Source organism: Podarcis erhardii (assembly GCF_964252035.2).
Source record: "Podarcis erhardii genome assembly, chromosome: 4".
NCBI lineage: Eukaryota > Metazoa > Chordata > Lepidosauria > Squamata > Lacertidae > Podarcis > Podarcis erhardii.
In genome coordinates this window covers 58,312,873-58,338,411 of record NC_138508.1, presented here as the reverse complement: position 1 = coordinate 58,338,411, position 25,539 = coordinate 58,312,873, and the positions used below count along the sequence as shown (strand labels likewise).

Sequence of the window (25,539 nt, the reverse complement as noted above, 5' to 3'; positions counted from 1 at the left end):
TAATCTAGTAATTTCTGACCCAATAAATGCATTTTCGAAAGGAAATAAATCAACATCAATAGTCCTGTTATTATTTTGTGAAAGCAACTGGGGTTTTCCAAATATAGAATCAGAGGAAAACCAATCACATTCCACAAGTGAAAGAACAAAAGGGTGTTCCTCAAGCCACCTGAGGCATGAAATCTACCATCTGGCTATAATAATTCCCCACATTAGCTTTGGTTAGGGAGTTCACCCACCTGCTTTCTCTGACCCCTTTTATAAACGTAATTGCATTTTGGCATCTGATGGTACAAAAGTTCAAAGATGAACAGAAGCAGTGCCAAGAACACTTTTGAATAAACTCTGAGAGGGAGGGAAATAGCCAAAGGGCATTCAAGGACACAGTGTCCCATTGTGACTGGCAGGAGGTACTGGGCAAGCAGTAAATGGGTCAGCATACTATAATATGTTATCCTTGGAAACGAAGGTTCAAATTTCCACTCTTGTTCCTTCAAAAAAAAAGGGGGGGGAAGCATTTTCCTTAATTCTCCAACACAGTTCTGCAAATTTATTAGCCTTCTTCAAATCGGAACTGGTTCTGCAACAACAGGCATCGAGGATAGCTTTGCACATGACTTTAAACCTCTCTACTCTATGGTCTTCTTGGTGCCTGGGCGCTGAGCTCCTGATCTGTTGTTAACCAATAAATACAACCACCCTGCCTCCTGCTGCCTCCTGGTATTAGGGTAGACCCTTTGCAAGGTTCCTCACACAGGATGCTACAGAGCCAAAACCCACAGGAGGCTACAGAGAATGTCTGAGTTAGCATCAGCATTCTGCAGCACGCCTCAGTGGGAAATGTTTGGCTGGAAGCAAGTGCTTAAGCCGTATTCAGGAGTGAGAATTCCTGTTGTGAGAAATCCTGTTTGGATCCCAGTCCAACTGCATCCCCAAATGTGGAATTAAACAATGCATCTGAGTTTACAACACACACCTGTTTTGCTTTTCAAGCATAGGAAGCAAACCAAATGAGTCCTTTATATGCATGCTAATAACAAGTCTGCCAAACTGTTAAGAGCAGGCCAGAAGCCTATCAGGGTCTATTTCCTCCCCCTTTCCCCAAAACATTTATATTCGTACACATGAGAGAGAGCGTGACAAACTGAAACTGTCTCCCCCTTTCCCCCCCCCGTTTCTTCTTCTTTTTAAAAAAGAGCATCTACGTAGGCTGTGTGACAAGCTCCTTTTATTTGAGCGTGAAGCACAATGTCGTTTGGAGGTGAGTCACTCACTCTAATCATACAGTAAATACTCCTTGCCAGGCAACTTAGCCAACAGAGCTCCCTCAGGGCTCCAGCTTAAAATGCTCTCTCTATATCAGGAGGATTAAAAGAAGGATATTCTTAAGCATCACAAATAGCATATCAATATCTTCCTTTTTGTTAATGTAGGGAACAGGGTGATTCAGAAAAAAAAAGTGTCCATCGGAAGATGTTTTAATATATGCTCCTTATCTCTCTCCTCCCTCGCCAATATCAGGAAGTCAATTTCTTTGAAGTAAACATGAAGTCTATGTATGGGCAGGTGCTTATAGTGACAGATGACAGTGTCAATTTGCCACTGTGTAGCCTCAGACAAATTACTACCAACCTTAGTACCTCTTAGCGTTCTTGTGGGGATAAAAAAAAGCTACCTCTACAGATGCTAGCCCAGGAGAACCAAGGAGGAAATGTAATACACACACAAACAAACACTCTTAAGCATTTGATTGTCAAATCCTTCATCACTGGAGAGATAAGGGGTTGCTGTTTCCAAAACTTTTCGAAGCAAGGTAGTTTCCCTTTAAAACATGTTTTTTTTAATGGCTGCTGAAAAAGGAGGAAGAAAGATTTGACTCACTGTGTGAAGCAGCGGCAGAGCGTGCTTTAATGGCACCTGGGGCACACACACACACACACACACACACACACACACACACTGGGAGGGCAGGGATTGGAGGGTGAAAGGAGCCTACCGCACGCCAGCCCAGCCTTTGCTGCCAACACTGCCAGAGCAACACCAGGCCCAAGCTGCTTTGCAAAGCTGGAATGATCAGACTCAGATGAAAGTCTGATGCAAGAGTCTGTTCTTTATGCTCCTTTGATATTGAAAAGCTTGCTCCTCTCAATACCAACAAATAAAGAGAGGTAACACAATCCTAACCTTGCCTAGGGGACCATCAGAGCAGTAGAGCCGCCACCACATCCGAAGCCTTGTTGGCTCTTGTCGGTCTGGGTGGAAGGTGAGAGGCTGTTTCCTTGTTGTTGTTGATGATGATGTTGTTTTGCAGCACCAATTCCAGGCTGGCACAACAGAGAAGATCCATCTGACAATGGACCAGCGTAGGAGTCAGTGGATTCCTGTTCGAGTCCAGCTCTATCCCTGAAATGCCCTGTTTGGGGGCCTGACGCTGACTACTGTTAAAACACCAGCTGTAACCACCCATCCATTCAGGTCTCCACAGCAGAAAGAGAGAGACCAGCACAGAGACCAAATCTAATCCCTCCTCAAGTCATCAACATTGGGGAGTTGGGAATGGTCCCTGAGTGTTTTGTATTCTTAACATTCATTTAGGATTATACATAAGAATGCCAGAGGAACCTGCTTGACCGGGTCAGAGGCCCATCTAATCCAACAACATGCTCTCATAGTAGATTTCATATGTGCCTCCGGTAGGTTTGGGGAACCTTTGGTCCTCCAGATCTTGCAGAATTACGCCCCAGCAAGAATGGCCAATAGCCAGGGATGACAGGAGTTGCAGTTTTCAACATCTGGCAGGTCAAGTTTCCCTATCTGGCCTCTAGGAAGCAGGCCCTGAGACCAGCAGCACTTTCTCCACCTACAATTTCCAACAATGGTATTCAGACATGCTGCCTCCGGCAGTGGAGGCTGAGCACAGCCTTTTCCTCCATTAATTTGTCGAACCCTCTTTACAATCGTCCAAGTTAGTGGCCATCACTACCTCGTGTGAGAGAGAATTCCATAACACTTTCTTTCGTCTGCCCTGAATCTTCCAACATTTCTAGTTCTAGCATTATTAGATATAGAGAAAACCTTTTTGCTATCCACTTTCTCCACAACTCTCTCATGTCCCACACCTCTTATTCATATTTTTTCTAAACTAAAAAGTCCCAAATTCTGTAATCTTCAGTCCAACCCCTTAATCATTTTAGTTGCCTTTTAATGCACCATTCCCTGCTCCACAATAGGTGTTTTGAGGTGAGGCAACCAGAACTGTACACAGTATTCCAAGTGCAATCACACCATAGATTTGTATGATGTCGGCTTATTGTCATTCTGTGTCCTAATGATCCCTAGCATGGACTCCTAGCAACTGCCACACTGGGTCAACATCTTCACTGAGCTATTCACTTTGACCCAAAGTTCTTACTCCTGGTGAGTCACCATGGTTCAGATTCCATGCGTGTATATGTTGAAATTAAGATTCCCCCACAACAATGTGTATCTCTTTACACTTGCTTACCACTGAATTGCATTTGCCATTTTACCACCCACTGACTCAGTTCAGAGAGTTCCTTTTGGAGCTCTTTGTAATCACTTTTAGTTTTAAAAACCCTGAACAATTTGGTACCATCAGCAAACTTGGCTACCTCTCTGCTCATCCCCAACTCTAAAATCAGTTATGATCAGGTTAAAAAGCACAGGTCCCAATACTGATCCTTGGGAGACCCCACTTTCTACATCCCTTCATTGGGAAAATCCATCCCCTTTTCCGTAAACTAAAAGCATCTCAAGAGAATAGATATATGTATATACTTACCTGTATGATTTGAAAACTGGACAGAGTTCACAGTATCTATTTCAAAGCCCAAAACCTGCAAAAAACCAAATAATACTTATAAACAAAATTCCTCCTTATTCTAGGGTAGCACCATATTTCTGTGGCCCACTATGCATTTAAGTACAGTATGTTGATTACTAAAAGCTGGGTTATTAAGCAAACCCATAAACAATAAAACGCTTCTGCTTCTGAAGTCTCCCTTCTTCTGCCAACACACACAGTTGAAAGATACTGATGAATAAAATAGAAGGTAAACAGGGCAAACCTGTAAAGACAATATTACAGCAATAATAAGGTCAGGAAGAGAAAATGGTAGAAAATATGAATGTGCAGTTCTCAGGATCCCAAGGGCCTAAAGGGGAAACTCTTGGAGGATGAGGGAAGGTTGTTTACAGCAAACATTAATATTTTGCAAGAGTGAAAAATCTAATAAACAGCATTCCTTTGCAGTGACTATATTTGATATTGCACAGAATTATGACGCAATATGCAAAAAATCCCTCCCCGAAAACAGCCAAGCCTGGGAGAGAGGAGCGGATGAGATATATATGTGTATGGTGTTGTAGCAAAGAGGTAAACTACTCTTTGCAGTAGCAATAGAGATAACAGTAAATATATATTTATCTGATATTTCAAGGCATGCTACATTTCCATCCACTGCTTAAGTCTTAGGCTGCAAATATGATGGAAACATCTGACATTTAATATATTTGCTCTCAAACCTCTCTTGGTTTGGAATAAAATAGTCTTCAAAATAATAGCTACTATATACAGCAGAGTGAGTCACAGGGAGACAATAGTAATAGTGCAGAAATCGTGTATGATCCATTTTCAAGCAATTTGCTGGCAGTTTAATTGAAGCTTTGCTAGTCACGCAGTACACTGGGGGACATTGTGTCTTCCTTGACATGACAGGGTAGCCCCTTCACATAAATTTAAGCCACATAACTAGGCTATGCTATGCTAAAGTAAGACATACTCAGATTCACTCACAAAATATCAGCAGATTGCAAGTTCTTTTTTTCTGTGGCCTAGGGAAGTATACAGATTGGATGAATCTGCAGCAACCACTGATAAAGCTGGCTTCTTGGCTCTTTGCAACAACAGCTGCATTAGCTTTAAAATATAGGGACGACAGTTTATTAAGAGCCCTCATGCCACTCCAATAATTTGCTCTCACAAAGGCAGCTGTGTGAATGTGGCTGCCCAAGCATAGCTGTCAACCTTCCCTTTTTTTGTGGGAAATTCCCTTACTCCAGCGCCATTTTCCCTGCTTCCTGCTGCTATCCCGGATTGTTAGATATCCCATAGACTGTCGCCGGGACAGGTGAGGCTGCTGATCCCTTATTTTTGAGGCTGCTGATCCCTTATTTTCAAATCTTAAAGTTGACAGTTATGTGCCCAAGATATCCATGCACACATATCCTGACATCATCTATGGTAGCGTATACAGCCCCCTGGATACTTCCCAGCAAAGGAAAACTAATGTGAACTGTTATTACTGCAGTAAAACACAGAACCATAGAGCTGGAAGAGATTTGTTTGTGTACTGGCCACAACAGTCTTCAAAATAAGACTATTGCAATGCATTTGACGTCTGAAGACTGCACTGGTATAGAACAAGGCAGCTAATTGGTACTAGCCACAGGGAACATCTTACCAGTGTTAAAATAACTCCACTGGCTTCCTATTTGTTTGCGACCAATATGAAAGTGCTGATTTGATAACCTCTAAGAGACCGTTATAGCTTGGGACCTGGATATCTGAAGGACCACCTATTCCCATACAAACTTTAAATCGATAGGTAGGTAGATAATATTTATTAAAGTCCAACACTTAATAAAAAATACTGGTAGGTTGAGACAAAATAGCACTTGGAGAAAGGCTGTTTTTGAGCTCTGTGTTTTATTGTATCTTATTTTATTTTGGCTAGTTTTAAAGTTTATTTGTTTTAATAAACAAATAAACACAAGGGGAGCTATAGCCCAAAAGTATCTGGAGTGAAGCATGCTGGCACCTGTGATCTAGGATAAAATCAATCACACTTAACATTAATTGTGACATATGTGGACTTTTCCTAGATCAGGGCCGAAGTTAGTACAGCTTTCCTAATTGATTGTTTTTAAAAATGCAATATTAAACGTTACTGATGTTAACATTTTTTAAGCTCCTTGTGTGACCAATGTTCGTATAGCTCCTTTACTAGTGAAATCACATTGTGAGCAATTAGAATAATGTAAGTCAGCTAAAAGCCTGAGTGGAATAAGCAAGCACTTATGAAACTGGATCCATATGGTCATTTCACACAGTTTAATTGAAGAAGAAAGAATTCAAGCTGGTAACCATTTGTCATGGTTCACTAAAGCAAGCAGTAGCTATAGTTATTGCCTGATAAATGCAGTGAAGGCCACCTCAAAATCACCACTGATTGCCTCATAGACCGTTGCGATGTGATGAATGCCCTTTAGCCAGGCACTGAATATTTCACCCGTCACATACACATGCACTCAAAACTTTATGCACTTTTGAAGTCTATGTGCTCCATACAGTATAGGAAGATGTGTGTGTTTTATATAATTCTATTTGGAATTCAACCAATATGTGTCTGTCTGTCTCTCTATCTCTTCAACTTAAGAACAGTGGAGACAAAGAAAGTGAAAGTGCTGAGGAAATAATTGCAGAGCCAAAATAATAAAAAACTCTAAAAGATAAAACATTTCCATAGTAGCTCCTTAAAATTCTAATTCCATCTTAAAGACAAGCTGGCCACCACCAAAGGGGGGAAAAACACCACTCTACTTTGCAGTGAATTATTGCTTTGATTAAATAGTCATTAGAAACAAGAAGAATGCATTACTGCGATTTCTAATAGATACAGATAGCCAAACAAGTAAGCCACAGCGTTTACTGGTTGTACAACAGCAGGTTTAAATTGCCTCGTATATCAGTGTCTGAATGCAATCCAAAAGGTTTGTAACTATAGAGAAAGCCTGTACACAAGCCCAAGTCTATACAAGCCAGGATCCATCTCCACTACCCACCTCATGAGTACAGGGGTAATGCATCTCATTTCGCCGCCTGAGGCCAAACCGGAAGTGCCACCCTGCTGCCACCACTACCACCATACCTGCTGCTGCTGCCACTGCCTACACTCCCTGCTTTGCTGCCATGTGCCCTGCTGCATTGGTCACTGGCAGAGAAGAGTTGCCGCCATCAGTGCCCTGCAATCTTTGATGAAGGGTGGTATAGAAATTTAATAAATAAATAAAACATTTCGGCCTAGTCCCCCTTCATATTCCCAATTCCAATAACTGAACATATGAACTCAGTGATCTACCTTATACAGAGTCAAAACATTAGACCATCTAGCTCAGTATTGTTTACAATGACTGTGAGTAGCATTCCAAGGTTTCAAACGGGAGTTTCTCCCAGCCATGTCAGGGACTGAATCTGGGATCTTTTGCTTGCAAAACATGTAACATTTTACTAAGCAACAGCTTTTCCGTAGTACAACTTGTATGGAAGGGAGAAGAGAATGGCTGATTTGAAGACTGGGAAGGTAATCAGATCTGTGTTTGATGGGGAGCCCTGAGCAAAAGGAATTATTTTTTTCATTTCAAAATTATTGTTACAAGCCACCTATTCTGACATCCACTCTGTGTAATAACTGGATAATACTATCATACTACCAAGCCTAGGTTCATTGTGGTCTGTTTCAGATAGCTGGAGGTTTTAGTTTTCCCAACAGGACTCACATGACTAGATCACATACCTTTGACAGAATTGTTCAGAAAATTACTTGCCCGTTTTTAAACGTTCATCCATGTCAGCAAGGAGTAAACATGTGCTAATCTGAGTACCTAGTCTGATGACTGCAGACCACACAGGGCCAAGATGAGCAATGTCTGCAACGCATTCAAATATTGCAAGCAACAATGCACACTACAAGCCAACTACCACCACCTTTAATAGCATCATTAGATGCAACTAGTCACTTCTATGCCTGAAACAAGCTCCCAATTTTCCATCTCTTCACCAAACAAAATTAAAGAGGAATATCTTAAACTTTGGAAGGATGGAACAAAATAAAAAACTTCCTTCCAGTAGCATCTTAGAGACCAACTAAGTTTGTTCTTGGTATGAGCTTTCGTGTGCATGGAGACTTCTTCAGATAAGATGGAAGGATGGGTATGTTATCCATGCATTGATCTTTTGGGGCTGCACTAGCAACATCCGAAATCTTTTTTTTATTATTAACTTTTGAGGATACTGCTTCTGAAATCCCAGGTTGATAGACTGCACTTACTACTTCCTATTCTGTAGAATCAGCTGAAAAGTTATGGCACAAAAAAAACAAAAACAAAATAGAGCCACATCAAAAACTGTTTGCCAAATCAAAGTAATACCACAGTTTGTTTTAATCCACAGCATGCTTTAATCTCAGTTCCTCGGTCCCCTGATGGAAGTGGCAAGCTGCAAGGCAGAGTGGCACTTCATTGCATGTCAACTGCATTGCAGGGTTGTGACACAGCATAGCTCCTTTACTGGGACATTCCAAAGTTCTCAAAGTGTTCCAATACACGTCACCAAATTAGGAACAGTATTTAAGAAAGTGCATCTGAACAAATACGCCTGTCTTCAGTTTATCAGGATACCAGCTTAGTTGTTAATTTCCAGACAGAAACTACAAAATAGAATTAGACAGCTTTGTGCAAGGCAGTTTTACATAAATCACTGGCGTTCCAAGTGTTGTCCTGCAGGCAAGGTTTTTCTTTAGAAGCCTAAAATTTTATAGTAAATCACTCAAACCATTTGAAAGTTATTGTGCTTTAAAAGCAACAATGGTTTTAGATACAGGAGATTTCTTTCTTTCTTATTAAGTTGCGCATCTCAATATGTGAACTTTTTTCTTCTTCAGATTAAGCAGTTGTCAAGTAGGATTAACAATGCATTCTGAGATTACAGAGTCTCATATCTTCAGCCAGAACTTTTTCTTCTGTATACTCCCCACCCCCCAGCTTTGGTTGCCACCTTGAGGGGGATGGAAAATGTACTTACTCATCGGTAAATTAATTCATTTTTAGAAGTATGAAAATCAGAACTCTTTATTTCTCAGCACTGAAGCAGAGCTAGCAACTTTTTAAAAATGTGAACAGCAACATTAAATCCCAGTCAGGACACTCTGAACAGGTGCCACCATTAAGACAGCAAAACACACATATGAACAGCTTTTCCCTTCTGTCTGCCAAAGGTAGCAAGAGGGGTTTGCCATCCATAAATATCGTATTTTTCGCCCTATAGGACGCACTTTTTCCCCTCCAAAAATGAAGGGGAAATCTGTGCGCGTCCTAGGGGGCGAATACAGGCTTTCGCTGAAGCTTGGAGAGCGAGAGGGTTCGGCGCGCACCGACCCCTCTCGCTCTCCAGGCTTCAGGAAGCTATCAGCAAGCCTGGGGAGCCCGTGGGAGTTCCCACGGGGCTCCCCACGCTGCGGATAACAGCCTGCCGCCTGGCGCGCAGGATACCCTGAAGCAGAGCGCCCCGCGTGTCGAGCAGACATCGGCCAGCCCCACAAGCTCGGGGGACAGCGGGGAGGCACAGCGCCGCCATCCCGCTGTTCCATGACCTGGTTTTGGGGGGGAAATAAAGGAAAAAAAATTTCCTTTATTCCCCCCCCCCCAAAAAAAAATTAGGTGCGTCCTATGGGACGAAAAATACGGTACCTTCTTTCACTAAAGGCCCATGGCTGGCAAGAAATAATGGAAGAATCTTGAATTAGAAGGTGGGGAAGAACCTAGAACAGGCATAGGCAAACTCGGCCCTCCAAATGTTTTGAGACTACAATTCCCATCATCCCTGACCACTGGCCCTGTTAGCTAGGGATGATGGGAGTTGTAGTCCCAAAACATCTGGAGGGCTGAGTTTGCCTATGCCTGACCTAGAACATACAGTGGTGCCTCGCAAGACGAAATTAATCCGTTCCGCGAGTCTCTTCGTCTAGCGGTTTTTTTGTCTTGCGAAGCAAGTCCATTGACGGCTTAGCGGATTAGCGCTATTAGCGGCTTTGAGCGGCTTAGCGGATAAGCAGATAAGCGGCTTAGCGGCTTAGAAAAAGGGGGGGGAGGAAAAAAAACCCACAGGAACTCGCAAGACATTTTTGTCTTGCGAAGCAAGCCCATAGGAAATTCATTTTGCGAAGCACCTCCAAAACGGAAAACCCTTTCGTCTAGTGGGTTTTCCGTCTTGCGAGGCATTCGTCTTGCGGGGCACCACTGTACCTGGCTAGATCAAACTTGCATGGTGCTTTCTAAAGGATAAAACGTATCGCTTTGAATTCAAATCCAAAACAAAAAGAAAACACCATTAATTCATTCTCTATGCTGACTTTATTTTAACCAAAAGAAGTCACTGAAATAATTGTTATTTTTGTCATTGTTGTAACTAGTCTAATCACTGCTGCATTCAAAACAAACACTCACATGCCATTTTTTTCTTCCTTTAAATCTACAATAATCTTCAGTACAAATTGATTGTGGTACAAGTCAAGTAGTGTTACGTCCAACAGAAATTGAGGAAAAGTGAAAAAGAAAGTATTGTGATTTTCACAGCAGTTTTACGAAGATCCTCCACTCTAAACAAGAAAGAAACTATAAATTGAACACAAGAAGAAAGACACCTGGATCAAATTCAAGGAGGTTGTGCAATCAATGGAGGGCAGAATCTGGCTAGCAAATACTTGTGCTGTGACATCAGAGAAACTCATTCAGAGAAGATGCACAAGCTGTATTTAAATGCTGCAGTGTAAATGTAAAACACTTTATGTATCTGCTTGTCAACGATGAAGATAGATTGAGGTGGCCACTTTAGACCACTGAATCAAGGGTTCTATGAACATTGGGCTGGCCCTGCAGTAGATTAAAACTTATGCCATGTTCTGGGAAAAGTTGGGATTGAGTTTGTGAGGGTCTCTAATTAGCACATATATATTTGTGGGGGGCATGACTCATCCTGGGAAATTCTACCCTAAGGGGGGGGGGAATTACTATTTAAGAAATATTGCTAAAAAGAAATATACTTACAATACTCAAAAGCTATGTTAGAAAAATACCTTTATTTATCTTAGGTCATTCAAAATATCACAAAATAGTGTGCAAGCTTTCAGAATCTCTACTATTCTCCTCTTTTGAATTCTTAAAAAAAAAAAAAAAAAGCAAGCTTGCTACTACCCCAATATTATGAATTTTTCCTATAGGTCAACATGACTGCTGTTACGTTTTGTAAAACTGAGTTCCCCTCAGATAAAGCTGCTTTAAAAATGCAGCGTAATCTCAGAGTAGAACATAATGGCCAGCATAGGTCAACCAATCATAAATTGGTCCTACTCAATTTGTATCTCTTGTTCTCTTATTATTTAGCACAGCACATCAAGCTTATATAATGGGACGACATAGTTTAGCTGTATTTGAAAGAAATGAATACAGTGAGGTACCAAAATCTCATTAAGATTTTGGAGATATATTCCCGGGGCAATAATGCAATACAGTGGGTAGGCAATTGACTTAAAGATAAGGAACAAAGCAACAATAATGCATCACGCTGGCAAGAGGCATTGAGTTAGCTATTTCAGGGTGTAAGAGTGGAAACAATGCTGATTCATGTATTCTATTATGACCCTGAAGAGGTCATGATTGTCCAAAGTAGGAGTCTACATTTAACTCTCAACCGTTTTACTTTATGTAGTTTTGAGAATTTATAAAACCAGCAGCAAATGATGACTATTGTGTCTAAATCTATGGCTTGTCATGAAAACATAAAACAAAGTCTTGTAGTTGTATTGTTGTTGTTTAGTCGTGTCCGACTCTTCGTGACCCCATGGACCAGAGCACGGCAGGCACTTCTGTCTTCCACCGCCTCCCGCAGTTTGGTCAAACTTATGCTGGTAGCTTCGAGAACACTGTCCAACTATCTCATCCTCTGTCGTCCCTTTCTCCTTGTGCTCTCAATCTTTCCCAACATCAGAGTCTTTTCCAGGGAGTATTCTCTTCTCATGAGGTGGCCAAAGTACTGGAGCCTCAGCTTCACGATCTGTCCTTCCAGTGAGCACTCAGGGCTGATTTCCTTAAGAATGGATAGATTTGATCTTCTTGCAGTCCATGGGACTCTCAAGAGTCTCCTCCAGCACCAGAATTCAAAAGCATCAATTCTTCGGCGATCAGCCTTCTTTATGGTCCAGCTTTCACTTTCATACATCACTACTGGGAAAACCATAGCTTTAACTATACGGACCTTTGTTGACAAGGTGATGTCTTTACTTTTTAAGATGTTGTCTAGGTTTGTCATTGCTTTTCTCCCAAGAAGCAGGCGTCTTTTAATTTCGTGGCTGCTGTCACCATCTGCAGTGATCTGTAGTTGTATTAATGTGGACCAATAAAGTCAATGACCAGTATCCAACAAACTGTACAGTTAGTTCCATGAGCCCAAGGAAGGGTTCAGACTTGCTCTTCTTTAACAGTGTGTTCCCCCACCCCCACAAAATTCATGGCAAATTGCTTTTGAAACGAAGAGACCTTTACAAACTGTGCTTAGCCTGTGTGTCTGCTGTTCAAAGAACAAAGGGCCCAAGTTCTCAGTCTTATGCTCCCTAGCATTGGAGCTCAAGACGTCCATCATTTAGCTGCACTGTTAACTGCAATATTCTAGCAAACGTTAATGAAACTCTTAGGGAAAATATGCATAATTCCTGCACCCCCTTTTCAAAGAACGTCAAAGAGACTTACCTTTGTACCTTCAGGAACAAATATTTGAACCTAGACCAAACCGTGCAGCTTCAAAATTCATGCAATGAGAAAGGGATCAGGAAGCCCTCTGATGAGAGCCAACTGACTCATCTTGCTGCTAAGCCACAGAGGTGTGAAGGAGGACCTGCTGCCACTGTGCTTCAGGGCATGGAAATGGAGCCTGGTGCAGCACTTTCCATCCCTCCCTTCTCAGTGACTCTTCGGGGCGGCGGGGGGGGGGGGGAAGGTTGATAATCCAAATTCTGTTGATTTTTTGTGTGGAAAAAATACATATACATGTTATAAGAATTGTAAGGTCTCAAAGATAGAATAAATATTCATAAATGCACACATATCTAAATATATAAACCATGTGTCTGAAATAGTATGGGAGAGCAATCCTGAAGCCCTTTTGACTCTGCCAAGGACCTCAAATATTCCTCTGCAGTAAGGGAGGCAAATGGGGACAGCCTTCCCATTGTCTTTTTGCTTGCAAATCCTGTCTTAAGGGCATATTTGTGTATGACTAGGGTGAGCCTGTGACCTGGATTCAAGAACTAAAGTATTAACCATCACAAAAGAATGGCCAGACTGCCCAGGTAATGCAATCAGGGACTATTATCAAGTATCCTGGCAGACAGGATTTCTCTGTAGACCGCCTCTTTCTGTGATGTATGTATGATGTTTTGTGGGGGCTACAGGATGGGCAATTTTAGGAGTCTTTATAAGGCCTCTGGGTTCTCCTCCCTCCCTCCTCCGTGTGGTGAGTGGAGATCCTGTTGCAACAGTTTATTTTCCCTTTCCTTTAATAAAGATCAGGCTTACTAGCCACTTTGCTTCTCAATATACTGTACTTTTCCGTGTATAAGACTAGGTTTTTAAACCAAAAAATAGGTTTAAAATTGGGGCTCATCTTATACACGGGTAGTGCTGAGGGGTGTTTTCTTAATTTGGAGTGTCCCCCCAAATACATGGAAAAATATGGTACTCTGGTAGGCCTCATGTTATTTTTCTCCTACCCATAGGGAACCCAATTAACGACTCTGTACGGGCTCTGGAATAACCCATAAGGGAAAGGGAGCAGTTTTTTCTTCTAACAACATATACATTAAAGATAATCTCATTCACATAGTCAGAAAACATCCTGAAATGTGTATTTGGAAGTTGGGCACAACCCTAAAAAGGGCCACAACCCTAGAAAGACAGTATTCTGTACTGCAGACCACAGCATGGTTGTGCTGTGCTGACAGGTGCAAAACCTGAGGCTAAAGTTTAAGGAGCAAAGCCAGCATGCACTTCTGATTTCTGAGGGTATGTTCCTAGCCCTTCATTTGGATCAAGGATGCTGTTATGAAAACAGCAGATGTTCTTCCAACTGAAATTAGAAATGTGTTACTACAGGCTTCTAACTGAGAGAAAACAAATGTGTCACACTCCAAGCAAAGTTTTCACTTGGATTTTTAAGAATTTGATTACTACTTTGTCGAGTGCAACTCACTATTTATTTGCACTTAAGTGAGAAAGCAACCAGCTGAAATTAACTCTGGTACCCTAACAACAAAGGGCAGCTTTGAACCCCTGATGTAGAGATAGAGAACTTTGTTTGTTATGTCAGTTTGGCTTTGCTGTTTCTTCTACTGCTCTGTACGGACACCCTATCTGCCCCGTGGCCCTCATTTGTGGCCCCTGGATCACTCCACTTTGGCCTGTGCTGCCACAGCAGCCACCCAACTCATATTCATCCCTGAGGCAATTTGGCAGTGCACCCCCCCAACCTTCTCTTGTGAAGAGGCAGCCACCTGGTAGGTCCCCTCCTTTTTGTGGTTTCCCCTTTTTCTTGCTCATGTTTGCTCATGTCTACTTGCTGCTGGACATTCCTGCTGGACAAAAGTCCCAGGTGGCTCTAGGCCACTCAACCTAACCTGTAGCAATCAAGAGCTGTTACAACCCAACTCAAATGAGACCTCTGAATAGGTCCAATTAGGTCTCAACCAAATCCAGTGCACAGATCTGTTGTTGTTGTTGTTTAGTCGTGTCTGACTCTTCGTGACTCCATGGACCAGAGCACGCCAGGCACCCCTGTCTTCCACTGCCTCCCGCAGTTTGGTCAAACTCATGCTGGTAGCTTTGAGAACACTATCCAACCATCTCGTCCTCTGTCGTCCCCTTCTCCTCGTGCCCTCCATCTTTCCCAACATCAGGGTCTTTTCCAGGGAGTCTTCTCTTCTCATGAGGTGGCCAAAGTATTGGAGTCTCAGCTTCAGGATCTGTCCTTCCAGTGAGCACTCAGGGCTGATTTCCTTGGGAAATGGGACTCTCAAGAGTCTCCTCCAGCACCATAATCCCAAAGCATCAATTCTTTGGCAATCAGCCTTCTTTATGGTCCACCTGCACAGATCTAGTTTCTACAAAGGGCCCCTCCAAACTGGAGTGTGTGTTTTGTGGGTGTATTCTGCAACCTGTCAGTGACTCAATAATAATCCATTAGTAGTGGATTTATACTAAACTATCCACACATCATTCCAGTTTATTAGTTGTTCTATGATGCTTCTGCATTATTGCTATCTGGAGGGGCACCACTGATCTAATAGTGCAACAACCCTCTATAACATTGTGGCACGGAGTTAGAGGATTTCAGCAAGAAATCCCTTCTAACTCTACCATTCTATGACATGTGCCAACTGAAAACAAAGCAGTATGTCTGTTTCAAAGGTTTTACAGGCACAAACGTTATTTAAAGTGGGTCATGAATAACCAGCCCAATACCATCATGAGCACAAATCATCCTGAATGCAAGTAAAGAGGATGGCTGGAAGAGTCCCAAGTGCTTTTCATTTTCTAACCTTTATTTATCCTTTTATCAACTCTGTGAAACAGAATTGGCTGAGGCAACAGTTCAGCCAAAGAGTTTCATGGCTGAATGGTGATTTCAACACCCATTTAATCCCAACTATGCACACTGTCCACTGCATAATAAATGAAATCTGTAGTTCCCAGGAGAGTCATAGACTCAGAGCTGGAGGTGGTCTTGCAGGCAAATTAGTCCAACACCATTCTACTCAATGCGGAAATAGAGTTAGAGCATCCCTGATGCCTCTGCTCCCAGGAAGTGAGAGCCCTAAAAGTCCAACTGTTATTACCATTAAGAAGCTTCTCCTAATGTTCAGCCCAAATCCACCATTAAATTCATTAGATCTACTCTTGCCTCCAGAGCAGCAGAGAACAAGTCTTTGCTCTCTTCTATGAGACAGTCTTTCAGCACTTTGAGAATGCTAACATGACTCTACCTCTGTCTTTTCTCCAGGATAAAATATACCCAGTTCCCAGTACCCAGTGTGGTGTAGTGGTTAAGAGCGGTAGACTCGTAATCTGGTGAACTGGGTTCACGTCTCCGCTCCTCCACATGCAGTTGCTGGGTGACCTTGGGCTAGTCACACTTCTCTGAAGTCTCTCGGCCTCACTCACCTCACAGAGTGTGTGTTGTGGGGGAGGAAGGAAAGAAGAATGTTAGCTGCTTTGAGACTCCTTCGGGTAGTGATAAAGTGGGATATCAAATCCAAACTCCTCCTCCTCCTCCTCCCCTTCTTCTTCTTCTTCTTCTTCTTCTTCTTCTTCTTCTTTAAGCTATCTTCGTAAGAATTGTTTTGCATACCCTTGACCACCTTCACTGTCTTTCTTTGAATCTGTTCTAATTTGTCTGTAGCTTTCTTAAGTGCTGCACCCACCACTGGGCATAATAATCCAAAAGATTGTGAGGAGGTCGGTGAAATTAGGTTTAGAAAATATGGTTTGAACTTATACCTGTTTTTGATTTGTTTGTTTGTTCGTTTATGTTTTTATTGTTTTTTGTGTTTATATGTGTTTATTCAAAACTTTAATAAATATCATTAAAAAAAAAAAAAAATCCAAAAGATCCAGCTAATGTGGAATAAAGTGGAACTACTGCACCTCATGACTTGGAAAATTTGGTTCTGTTAATACAGCCTAAATAAACTCTCACTACCCTTCTCTGCAGTCACACAACACTTGCTGATTCATGGTTCAGCTTGTGAAGTCCTGAGGTCCAAAGATTCCCATATACAACTGCCAGTGCTATTTTTTTTTAGAAAAAGAGATGCTATAACACACCATGAACACCTCCCTCGTTCTCTTAGAATGGCAATGGTGCCCACCTGAGAGGTGCCGGAACTGAGTTCCAGCGAGTGCCGGCTGGAAAACAACCCCTGACAACTGCCGAGCCAGGTATCCTCATGTAAAAAGCAAGCACAACTATATTTTAGCTTAAAATAAAAGTTGGTCTTGCTACAAATGGACACATTTGTTTGTTTGCCACAGTGCAATAAAGAAGATAAACATGCTGGTAATTTGATAAATAACCTCATAGTTTGCACACATCAGTGGTTTTATATGTTTGCTTGCAAACATGGGCAAAGAGTCTTGTGGCATCAGCAGTGGCAGCTGTCCCTCATCACCACTGCTGGTTTCACTCATTTTTTTTTTACCTCTTTACTACTGTTCATTTTGATTTTTAAAACAGCTTTCATGCCTTCTATAAATAGGAGTGAAACGTCAGCATGACTCAGAATGCTGAAACATCTTTCATTTGTGATTCAGGGCAATTTAGCCTACAGAGGTTCCACTGCTCAGAAAGACCACTAACCTCTACCATCAGAAACAGCTGCCACTAGAGAGGACAGATTAGCTTCACAGCTTCTACATTGCATCAGAGCATATACTGGCATGCTCTGACGTCTGCTCCAGCACTGACTTGCATGATGATTATCCTCTGGTGGAAAGGGGGAAAAAATCTTCTCTCTTTCCTAATATGGAGACACTTACCCAGAGCAGATTTTAAAGCCATGTGGTCTCTGATCAGTAAAGAGAATGGTCCTCAAAACTCTGTTAAGTGGCAAATGAGACGTGTTCATAATGAAATATGCAGACTATTTAGGTATCACTGGTTCTGCCTCCATTCCATTCATAATTGGTCCAGATGGCAGGGGCTGGCAAGATGCCTGAGCATCACAGATATTCAAGGCTGAAAGCAAAATATTATAGAACTTCCTCTATCAGAAAACATATTTATCTTTCTCTCTTATCAGCAAAGCCTTTATCAACACGCAAACTTGCTAGGTAGTCAAAATAACCTATGTCTGTTTCATATCCCTATCTTCAAGTTATGGATAACAATGCTTTTAACATTGTTAAAATATCTGTTTTAACAGATAACATATCTGTTGTAAGGATTAACTAGACACTGCATGTGAAACACTCTGTAATGTGCCCTATAAAAATGCCCATCCATTAATTCTAGTAACTCTTTCCCCAAGGTACATTCAGAGTCACTTTATAAGTTTTTAACAAACTTAAAGTAAAACAAAAATGAGGTAGCATTATGCTACTATACAATACATTATCTTATGCCCAGTTAAAAGCTGTCTTATACAAGATCAGACCTTAGTTCATCTATCCCAGTACTGTCCATTCTGACACTCCTTTTTAAAACTGGATTATGTCAGAGGTTTGACCTAGGACCTTCTGCATGCAATGTGTATGCTCTTTCACTGGGTTACAGCCTCTCCCCTAAGAAGGGAATCAAAGGGGAATAAAGGGGTCTGCACTACATCCTGATGTGAAAATACTGTTCCATATACATGTGTTGCTCCAGTATAGTGGGGAACTGCAAAAATACTAGAGAGCTATGCTGAGGTTGGGACGCGGGTGGTGCTGTGGTCTAAACCACAGAGCCTAGGGCTTGCCAATCAGAAGGTTGGCGGTTTGAATCTCCGCAATGGGGTAACCCCCCCATTGCTCGGTCCCTGCTCCTGCCAACCTAGGAGTTCGAAAGCACATCAAAGTGCAAGTAGATAAATAGGTCCGGCTTTCCGCTCTGGCGGAAACGTAAACGGCGTTTCTGTGTGCTGCTATGGTTCGCCAGAAGCGGCTTAGTCATGCTGACCACATGACCCGGAAGCTGTCTGCAGCCAAATGCTGGCTCCCTCGGCCTAGAGCGAGATGAGCACGCAACCCAATAGTTGTCCGTGACTGGACTTAACGGTCAGGGGTCCCTTTACCTTTTATGCTGAGGTAAATTTTTCTTGCCAACAAAGGTCCGTATAGTTAAGGCCATGGTTTTCCCAGTAGTGATGTATGGAAGTGAGAGCTGGACCATCAAGAAGGCTGATCGCTGAAGAATTGATGCTTTTGAATTGTGGTGCTGGAGGAGACTCTTGAGAGTCCCATGGACTGCAAGAAGATCAAACGTATCAATTCTTAAGGAAATTAGCCCTGAGTGCTCACTGGAAGGACAGATCCTGAAGCTGAGGCTCCAATACTTTGGCCACCTCATGAGAAGAGAAGATTTCCTGGAAAAGACCCTGATGTTGGGAAAGATGGAGGGCACAAGGAGAAGGGGACGACAGAGGACGAGATGGCTGGACAGTGTTCTCGAAGCTACAAACATGAGGCTGACCAAACTGCGTGAGGCAGTGGAAAACAGAAGTGCCTGGCGTGCTCTGGTCCATGGGGTCACGAAGAGTCGGACACGACTAAACAACAACAACACAATTTTCTGGGACTGGTTGAGAGTTCAGTCACAGGATGCATGCCATGGTATAACCAGAAGTTCTGGTACCAAATGACTTAGCAACAGGCTGCCTTAACAACCACCTGAACCTATCCAGCCAAACAAATATATCCAACCATTAAGATGTTCCTTGGAGGCCTTTCTTTGACCATGCTCACTTTCAGAACACAGATGGGAGGGAGACCCAAGAGATGATATTTTCAGTTCTGGTGCCCCAAAGCATGGCACTCTCCTCCAAGGGGGAGTGGTTCACCTTGCACCCAGTATGATGTCTTTTTGGTGCTAGACAAATTTTGTCACACCTTTTAGTTGATGTGTTCATTCATAAAGCGTTTTAATTTCACTCATATTTCTGCTCCATTTTTATGTATTATTGTTACTTTTCAGTGGCTCTGAAAAACTTTGGCCTTTTTCACATCAACAAACTTCACCCTTTATGTATTCATTAAAACATTTCTGCTCCAGTTTTCAGCTGAAAGACCCTCAAGGAGGCTAATTACACCAACAAAAAATATAATCAGAAAGTAAAAGCAGCCGTCACCCCCCCCCCCAAAAAACCTCCTCCAACCCCACAAAACGGAACTCAGACAACAACTTGCTGGAAGCAAAATATATATAGAGAGAGCAAAACAATCCAGAATTAGTTTACCTCAGCCCAAATGCCTATTGAAAAAGTCAAGTCTTCACTGCTTGTGAAGTTGTAAAGGAGCTATGCAGACTCCTCTGCAAAAGGCACTCTATGGGTCGCTGCAACCACTGAAAAAGCCCTGCCTTGTGCTCCCTCCTGCCAAGGGACACACTGCAGGGCTTCTGCTGTTAATCTGACTGCATGGGCAGGTTCATGCGGGTTTCTTCCAAATACTTTGGTACATTCCATCTATTCACAGCGTCTCAGCTTGTTTTAAGTATCCTTGTTTTAAGAAAACCTGCTCCTTTTCCCTTATGGTATATCCAAGAGCACGTATAGAGTCCTTAAGTGGGTTCTCTATTGGTAGGAGAAATAACAGAGGCCAACCAGAGTAAAATGAAAAGCAAAGTGACTAGTAAGCCTGATCTTTATTAAAGGAACTGTTGCAACAGGGTCTCCACTCACCACACACAGGAGGAGAACCGTGAACAATGGTGCACAAGCCCTTATATAGACTTTTGAAATTGCCCACCCTGTAGCCCAAGACCACCCCCCTAAAACATCATACATACATCACGGAATGAGGCAGTCTACAGCAGAAATCCTGTCTACCCGCATACCTGTCACTGATTACATTACCTGGAAAGTCTGGCCATTCTTTTGTGATGGTTAATACTTTAGGTCCTGAATCCAGGTCACAGGCTCACCCTATTCATACACAAATGCACCCTTAAAGACAGGATTTGCAAGCAAAAAGACAATGGGCAGGCTTTCCCCATTTGCCTCCCTTACTGCAGAGGAATATTTGAGGTCCTTGGCAGAGTCAAAAGGGCTTCAGGATTGCCCTCCCATCCTATTTCAGACCCATGGTTCATATATTTAGATATGTGTGCATTTATGAATATTTATTCTATCTTTGAGACCTTAAATTTCTTATAACATCCTCTAAATAGCTGCTTAAGCATGGCTGTTGTTCTCTGTAGTGACAATGCAAGAAATTCATCACGTAGAAAGTAGACTTTGCTCCCTTAGCTCTCTGGCCTCTTAAGAGTCCCAGCACTTCCTTTACAGCCTCTGATCCTGATTTACTTTAGTTCACAAATAATAGCACAATTCTTAACAAAATGCTGATATTAATTTGGTGATATATCAATGGTAATACTCAGAAATCCCAGGCAGAGAAACCATGTCAGAAAATATCAAAACCCTTCTCCCTGCCATGCTAGCTGTCTACAGAATGAGGTTTTAGCCTGAGGGTAGCATTTCATCATGCAATCCTCCACCTGCATTTGAAGTTATACAATCCCAGGAGGATGTACGAGATGCTTCTCAATGTATAGATCAACCCTAAATAGCTCTTAGCTTTGGCAATGAAACACAAGCAATAGCATTGCTAAGTTCCACACACATTATGGGGGGGGGGAGGAGGATTTCTGGGTCATTCCGACAGGATTCAATAGCAGTTCCTTCCTTGTAAGTGAGCAGCATATTTGAAATTTGCCTCAGTTGGCCTGTATTTCTACACCTCCCCCAAACTAATTTCCTTACAGTAAATGTGGGAAGAGATATTATCATTGGTCTTTCAAATGCTCAAGCACTACAGTGATTGGCAGAGAAAAGCAAAAGGGGGTGTTGGATATATTTCGACCAGTAGGTTGGTGCTGCTTTTAACTGCTAATCAGAGTTGACAATGCTGAGTACCAGGCAAAAAGTGAAGCTTGTGTATAAACCAGAAGTCACAAACCACAACTTGCTGTTTCTGGAAAAAATGTGAATCCCTCTCTCTAACCCTGCACTTCCATCACAAGTGCAAGCACATTATGCTCTATGCTTGCAAGAAGGGCCATAGCAATTATTTACTAATGATCAGTAACAAAGGAACACAGAAATCTGCCTTATAGTACGTCAGATGATTTGTCCACCTAGCCCACTGTTGTCTCTACTCTGACAATGACTCTTCCTTACATCAGTGATCTTCAACCTTTCCAAACCTGTGACTCACTTTTAACCCATATATATATATGTGGAAATTGCTAGTGCTGCTGCTACAACCCACCTTGGATTAGGCTGTGATTCAATACTGTGTCCCAACCTACCAATTGAAAACCCCATATTTTAAATAATCGCCTTTCAAGTGGAAATCCCAGAGACCTTCTGCATATGGTGCCTGTTTTATACCATCAAGCTATGGTTCCCTCCCCAGCATAATATTTCCCTTCCACACCTGAGCCATTTTAAAACTTTGTTAAAAGTGAAGAGGCAGATGCATATTTAGACCTCTTTTTTTTGTTCAGCTAATACAGACACAACTTGGGAGGACAGACACCAGCACACTGAATTGCATTTCACAGCCTTTCTAGGGTACTTAAAATTTTAAAATAATCCCTTCATAGGCTTACAGTAGCTAATAAAATGCTTAATCTTCACCATGGCAACTTTCTGCTGGTGATGTTTCATCAGGTTCCTAGCCTAGGATGAATTCTAGAAGAACAGTTCTATGGGTTTGCAGCCATAAAATGAGAGAAGGTGCTTAAAGCACCACAAAGACAATCTAGTGCTTTTGTGCTATCGTAGTCAGAAGCTTAATTCAACAGGTGGACTAAGACAATGGCAAGTATATATGCTGAAGGCAAGATAAAAGATAATGATTTGGGATAACTCTTAGGATATATATTTTTTTCACACTGAAATTTGCAGTGGTAGCTTGTTTCTTTTTGTACGTCTGCTACAGTTGAAGCAGTAGCTGTAAACAAATGACAGCAAGTGATTGTACTTATAAATGGCATCAAACGGCTATATCAAATTTTACAGAGAAGCATTTTATATCAAGCAATGCTCAAGGTCCTTTGGTGAAAAATTTAAAGGTTCTTTGGGTTTTTTAAGGCTACAATCCTATCCATATTTATCTGGGGAATACCCCATTGAAGACACTATGGCTTACTTCTGAATAAACATGTACAGACTTGCACTGCAAATGTATTTAAAAGGCTATTTCATATATTGGGAAATGGAGATACTACCAAAAAAGAAGTTTATCCTTTGTTAGCACAAGTAGTCTGGGACAATGGCAGGCTATATAATCCAAAAATCCAACCCTAGTATCTGCTTTAGCTTTGAGCTCTCTATGTGTGATGAACCTACTGACCTGTGCTCAGCTGGACAAATTCTTTTGGGAACAGGTTACTCATCTTACAGTACTGCATGGTGAGGTTACTCATTATTTACTTCTGTTGCTGCCTGTGCAATATGCTTGATGCAGTGCAAAAATCAATTAGCTGTGTGCAACATTTCTTATGAAGTGACCATTCTTTTCTGATTCTTTGGGAATCACATGACAGCCAGAAAGACTGCATTTTATCACAGCTATTTTAGGAAACGTAATTATGCAGCATTTGAAAAATGGTTTAAAGCTACATTCCAAAACATGCTGGACAGCACTGTAAGTCCCCAAAAATCCCGAGCTCTACCTGGAAACAAGGTGTCCCTCAATAAAGTCTAACTGTCATTAAAACATCGCCTAAACAACCACTGTTAACAGTACAGTTGTTGTTTCTACATACTTTGCATTCCTGTTGGTACTATGTAGTAACACTGGCCAGCACCTTATGAAAATCAGCAACACCAAAAAAGGGCCTGTTAACATAGACAAGCCAACAACAACAGAAGGAAAAGAGCCAGATTCGGAATTTTAACATACTTGATTCTGTGTTTTTAAAGCAGTGGCTCTTTGGAGGATCACTCATGGCGTTCAGGGGAGCTGCAGGACCGACCCTGGAAAGCCTTTTAAGATACCCAAATGAAAACATTTTATTTTTTTAATGGGAAGGACGTGTCATGGCCAAGCAACCTCGCCACCGCTGACACTTGCCATCGTTCCCCAGAGCTTGGAATCTGACACGTCTTCGTTTTGTTTTTCTCTGGCATATTTCTCTGACCCTCGCCCTACTTGGCGGGCGCTGCTGCGGTTAGGAACTTGCCTGAAGGCAGCCGCTCCATATATATATATATGCACTGTACAGTATCTCCCTTCCGCCCCCAAAACACCCCAACCCCGAAAAAGGGGCGCTTTCTCCGCCCTCTCCCTCCTCCTCTCCTGATGCACAGGCTGAGGCTTGTGTCAGGAGGGCCTTCCTTGGCAGAGCCTCGCCTAGAGAGACCGAGGTGGAGCGGGAAAGAATCACTACACGCCTAAGCCCCACAGCTCCCTCTGGACTGGGAACGGCAAGTCTCTGCCTCCAGCCAGGCCGCCCGACGAGGGTCCTAGGCGCCCTCCGCGGACGCTGGAGCCACAGCCTCGCCGGTATTTGCTTTCTCAGGCAGCCTTGGAGACGGGCAGGAGGAGCCACCTGCCGCCGCCGCCGCCGCCTGCTCGGTTGTGTCCCTCCGGCTTGCCCTCTGTCTCTTCTCTGACACGCACACCTACCTGCAGGGGGAAAGTGGCCGCCTTGTTGCCCACGTAGCCGCGCACGACATGGCTCTGAATGGAGAGCACCCTGCACTCCGGCTGCTCCTCCATGCCTGCGCACCCGCGGCGGCTGAGCGAGGAGCCGGGCAGTCGCGCGCCCTCTGCGCCCAGGACAGCGCAGCTCCGGGCGGGCTGGACCCAGCGGCGGCGGCGGCGGCTTTGCAAATCCGCCTCGGCAGCAGGGCGGCCAAGGACAGCGGCGCAGAGAGCGAGCGGGAGAGGAAGGGGGGAAAGAAGAAAAGAAAGTCAGGCGATCGGCGCAGACACCTAAAAGTCTCTTCTTACATCACAGATGAGACTGAGCAAGCGGCAGCTCCCGCGAAAGCAATTTAAAGGCACCCGCACACGCCGCCCAGCGAGCAGAGGGAGGGAGGGAGCGGGGACGGCGCGCGCAAGGAGCCACCTGCCCCCGTAGGCCGAGCCTGGTGCAGGGTGGGCGAGGGGGGAGAAGGAAGGAGGAACCACGGGCGAACCGCCCACGTGCGACGCTCTCTGCGCCCGCGCGCGATTGCCCGCCTCCCTGAGAGGCAGCAGGAGGAAAGCTGCGCGCGAGAGGCGCCCCCGGTGAGGGGCTTCCCAACCCCAGCCTCCCTCCCTGCCCGCCCGCCCGCCCGCCCGCCCGCCTTCCTACGCGCTGAAGCAAACATGTAAAAAAATAAAATGGGGGGGGGGGAGAGCGAGCTTTGTGGCACGCGCGCCCCACCTTGAAAAGACTTTGACAGATTGCTGGCGCCTTCAGAAGCTCTGGTGGGCTGGAGCCCCCGCCTCATAAGAAAGGCCGTCGCTCGACGAAAGCTGCTGTCAGTTAGTTATTCAAGGCGCTTTTGTGGTTTAAGATTTGTCGTTGAGCAGCGGTTTCCTCTTCCCAGTACTGTAGAGAGGCCCCAAGCCCTACTGGACCCTTTCCGTGGGCACGACAGCAAAAAGAGGCAAGTCTCCAGCTTCTGCATAATCGCTATAAAGACGCCTAAAATGGCCACACCGGGACACAAGCAGCCACGACCAGCAGGAGGAATAATTCTCGCAGTGGGCTCCGCTTCCCACTTAAATGCACACCCCAGTTAGGAGAGGCACGTGTGAAAACGATGAGATGCTTGCTCATGACAGTTGGGCATCAAAAGAGAGGTACATAGCAAAGTTACTGTGACCGCAAAAGGACGTGCACACGGAAGAAATTTATAGAGACCAAAACACACAGAAAGCTAATTCATTCTTAAGGTTCTGGATTGTTATCTGGCCAACCAAAACAGAACTACCCAT

General features: G+C 43.3%; 1 protein-coding gene across 1 annotated transcript in view; it reads right to left on the bottom strand.

Moving 5' to 3' along the window:
- The window catches only part of PDXK (pyridoxal kinase), a 52,781-nt gene extending 27,898 nt beyond the window's left edge, over window positions 1-24,883 (bottom strand). Inside the window, exons 1-2 of the mRNA XM_081858627.1 lie at window positions 24,238-24,883; window positions 3,803-3,857 (exon numbers count right to left, since the gene is read on the bottom strand). Of these exons, the coding sequence (XP_081714753.1) occupies window positions 3,803-3,857; window positions 24,238-24,330 (148 nt within the window). The 5' untranslated portion in view covers window positions 24,331-24,883. The remainder of the gene's footprint in view (window positions 1-3,802; window positions 3,858-24,237) is intronic.
- Between the last annotated feature and the right edge of the window lie 656 nt (window positions 24,884-25,539).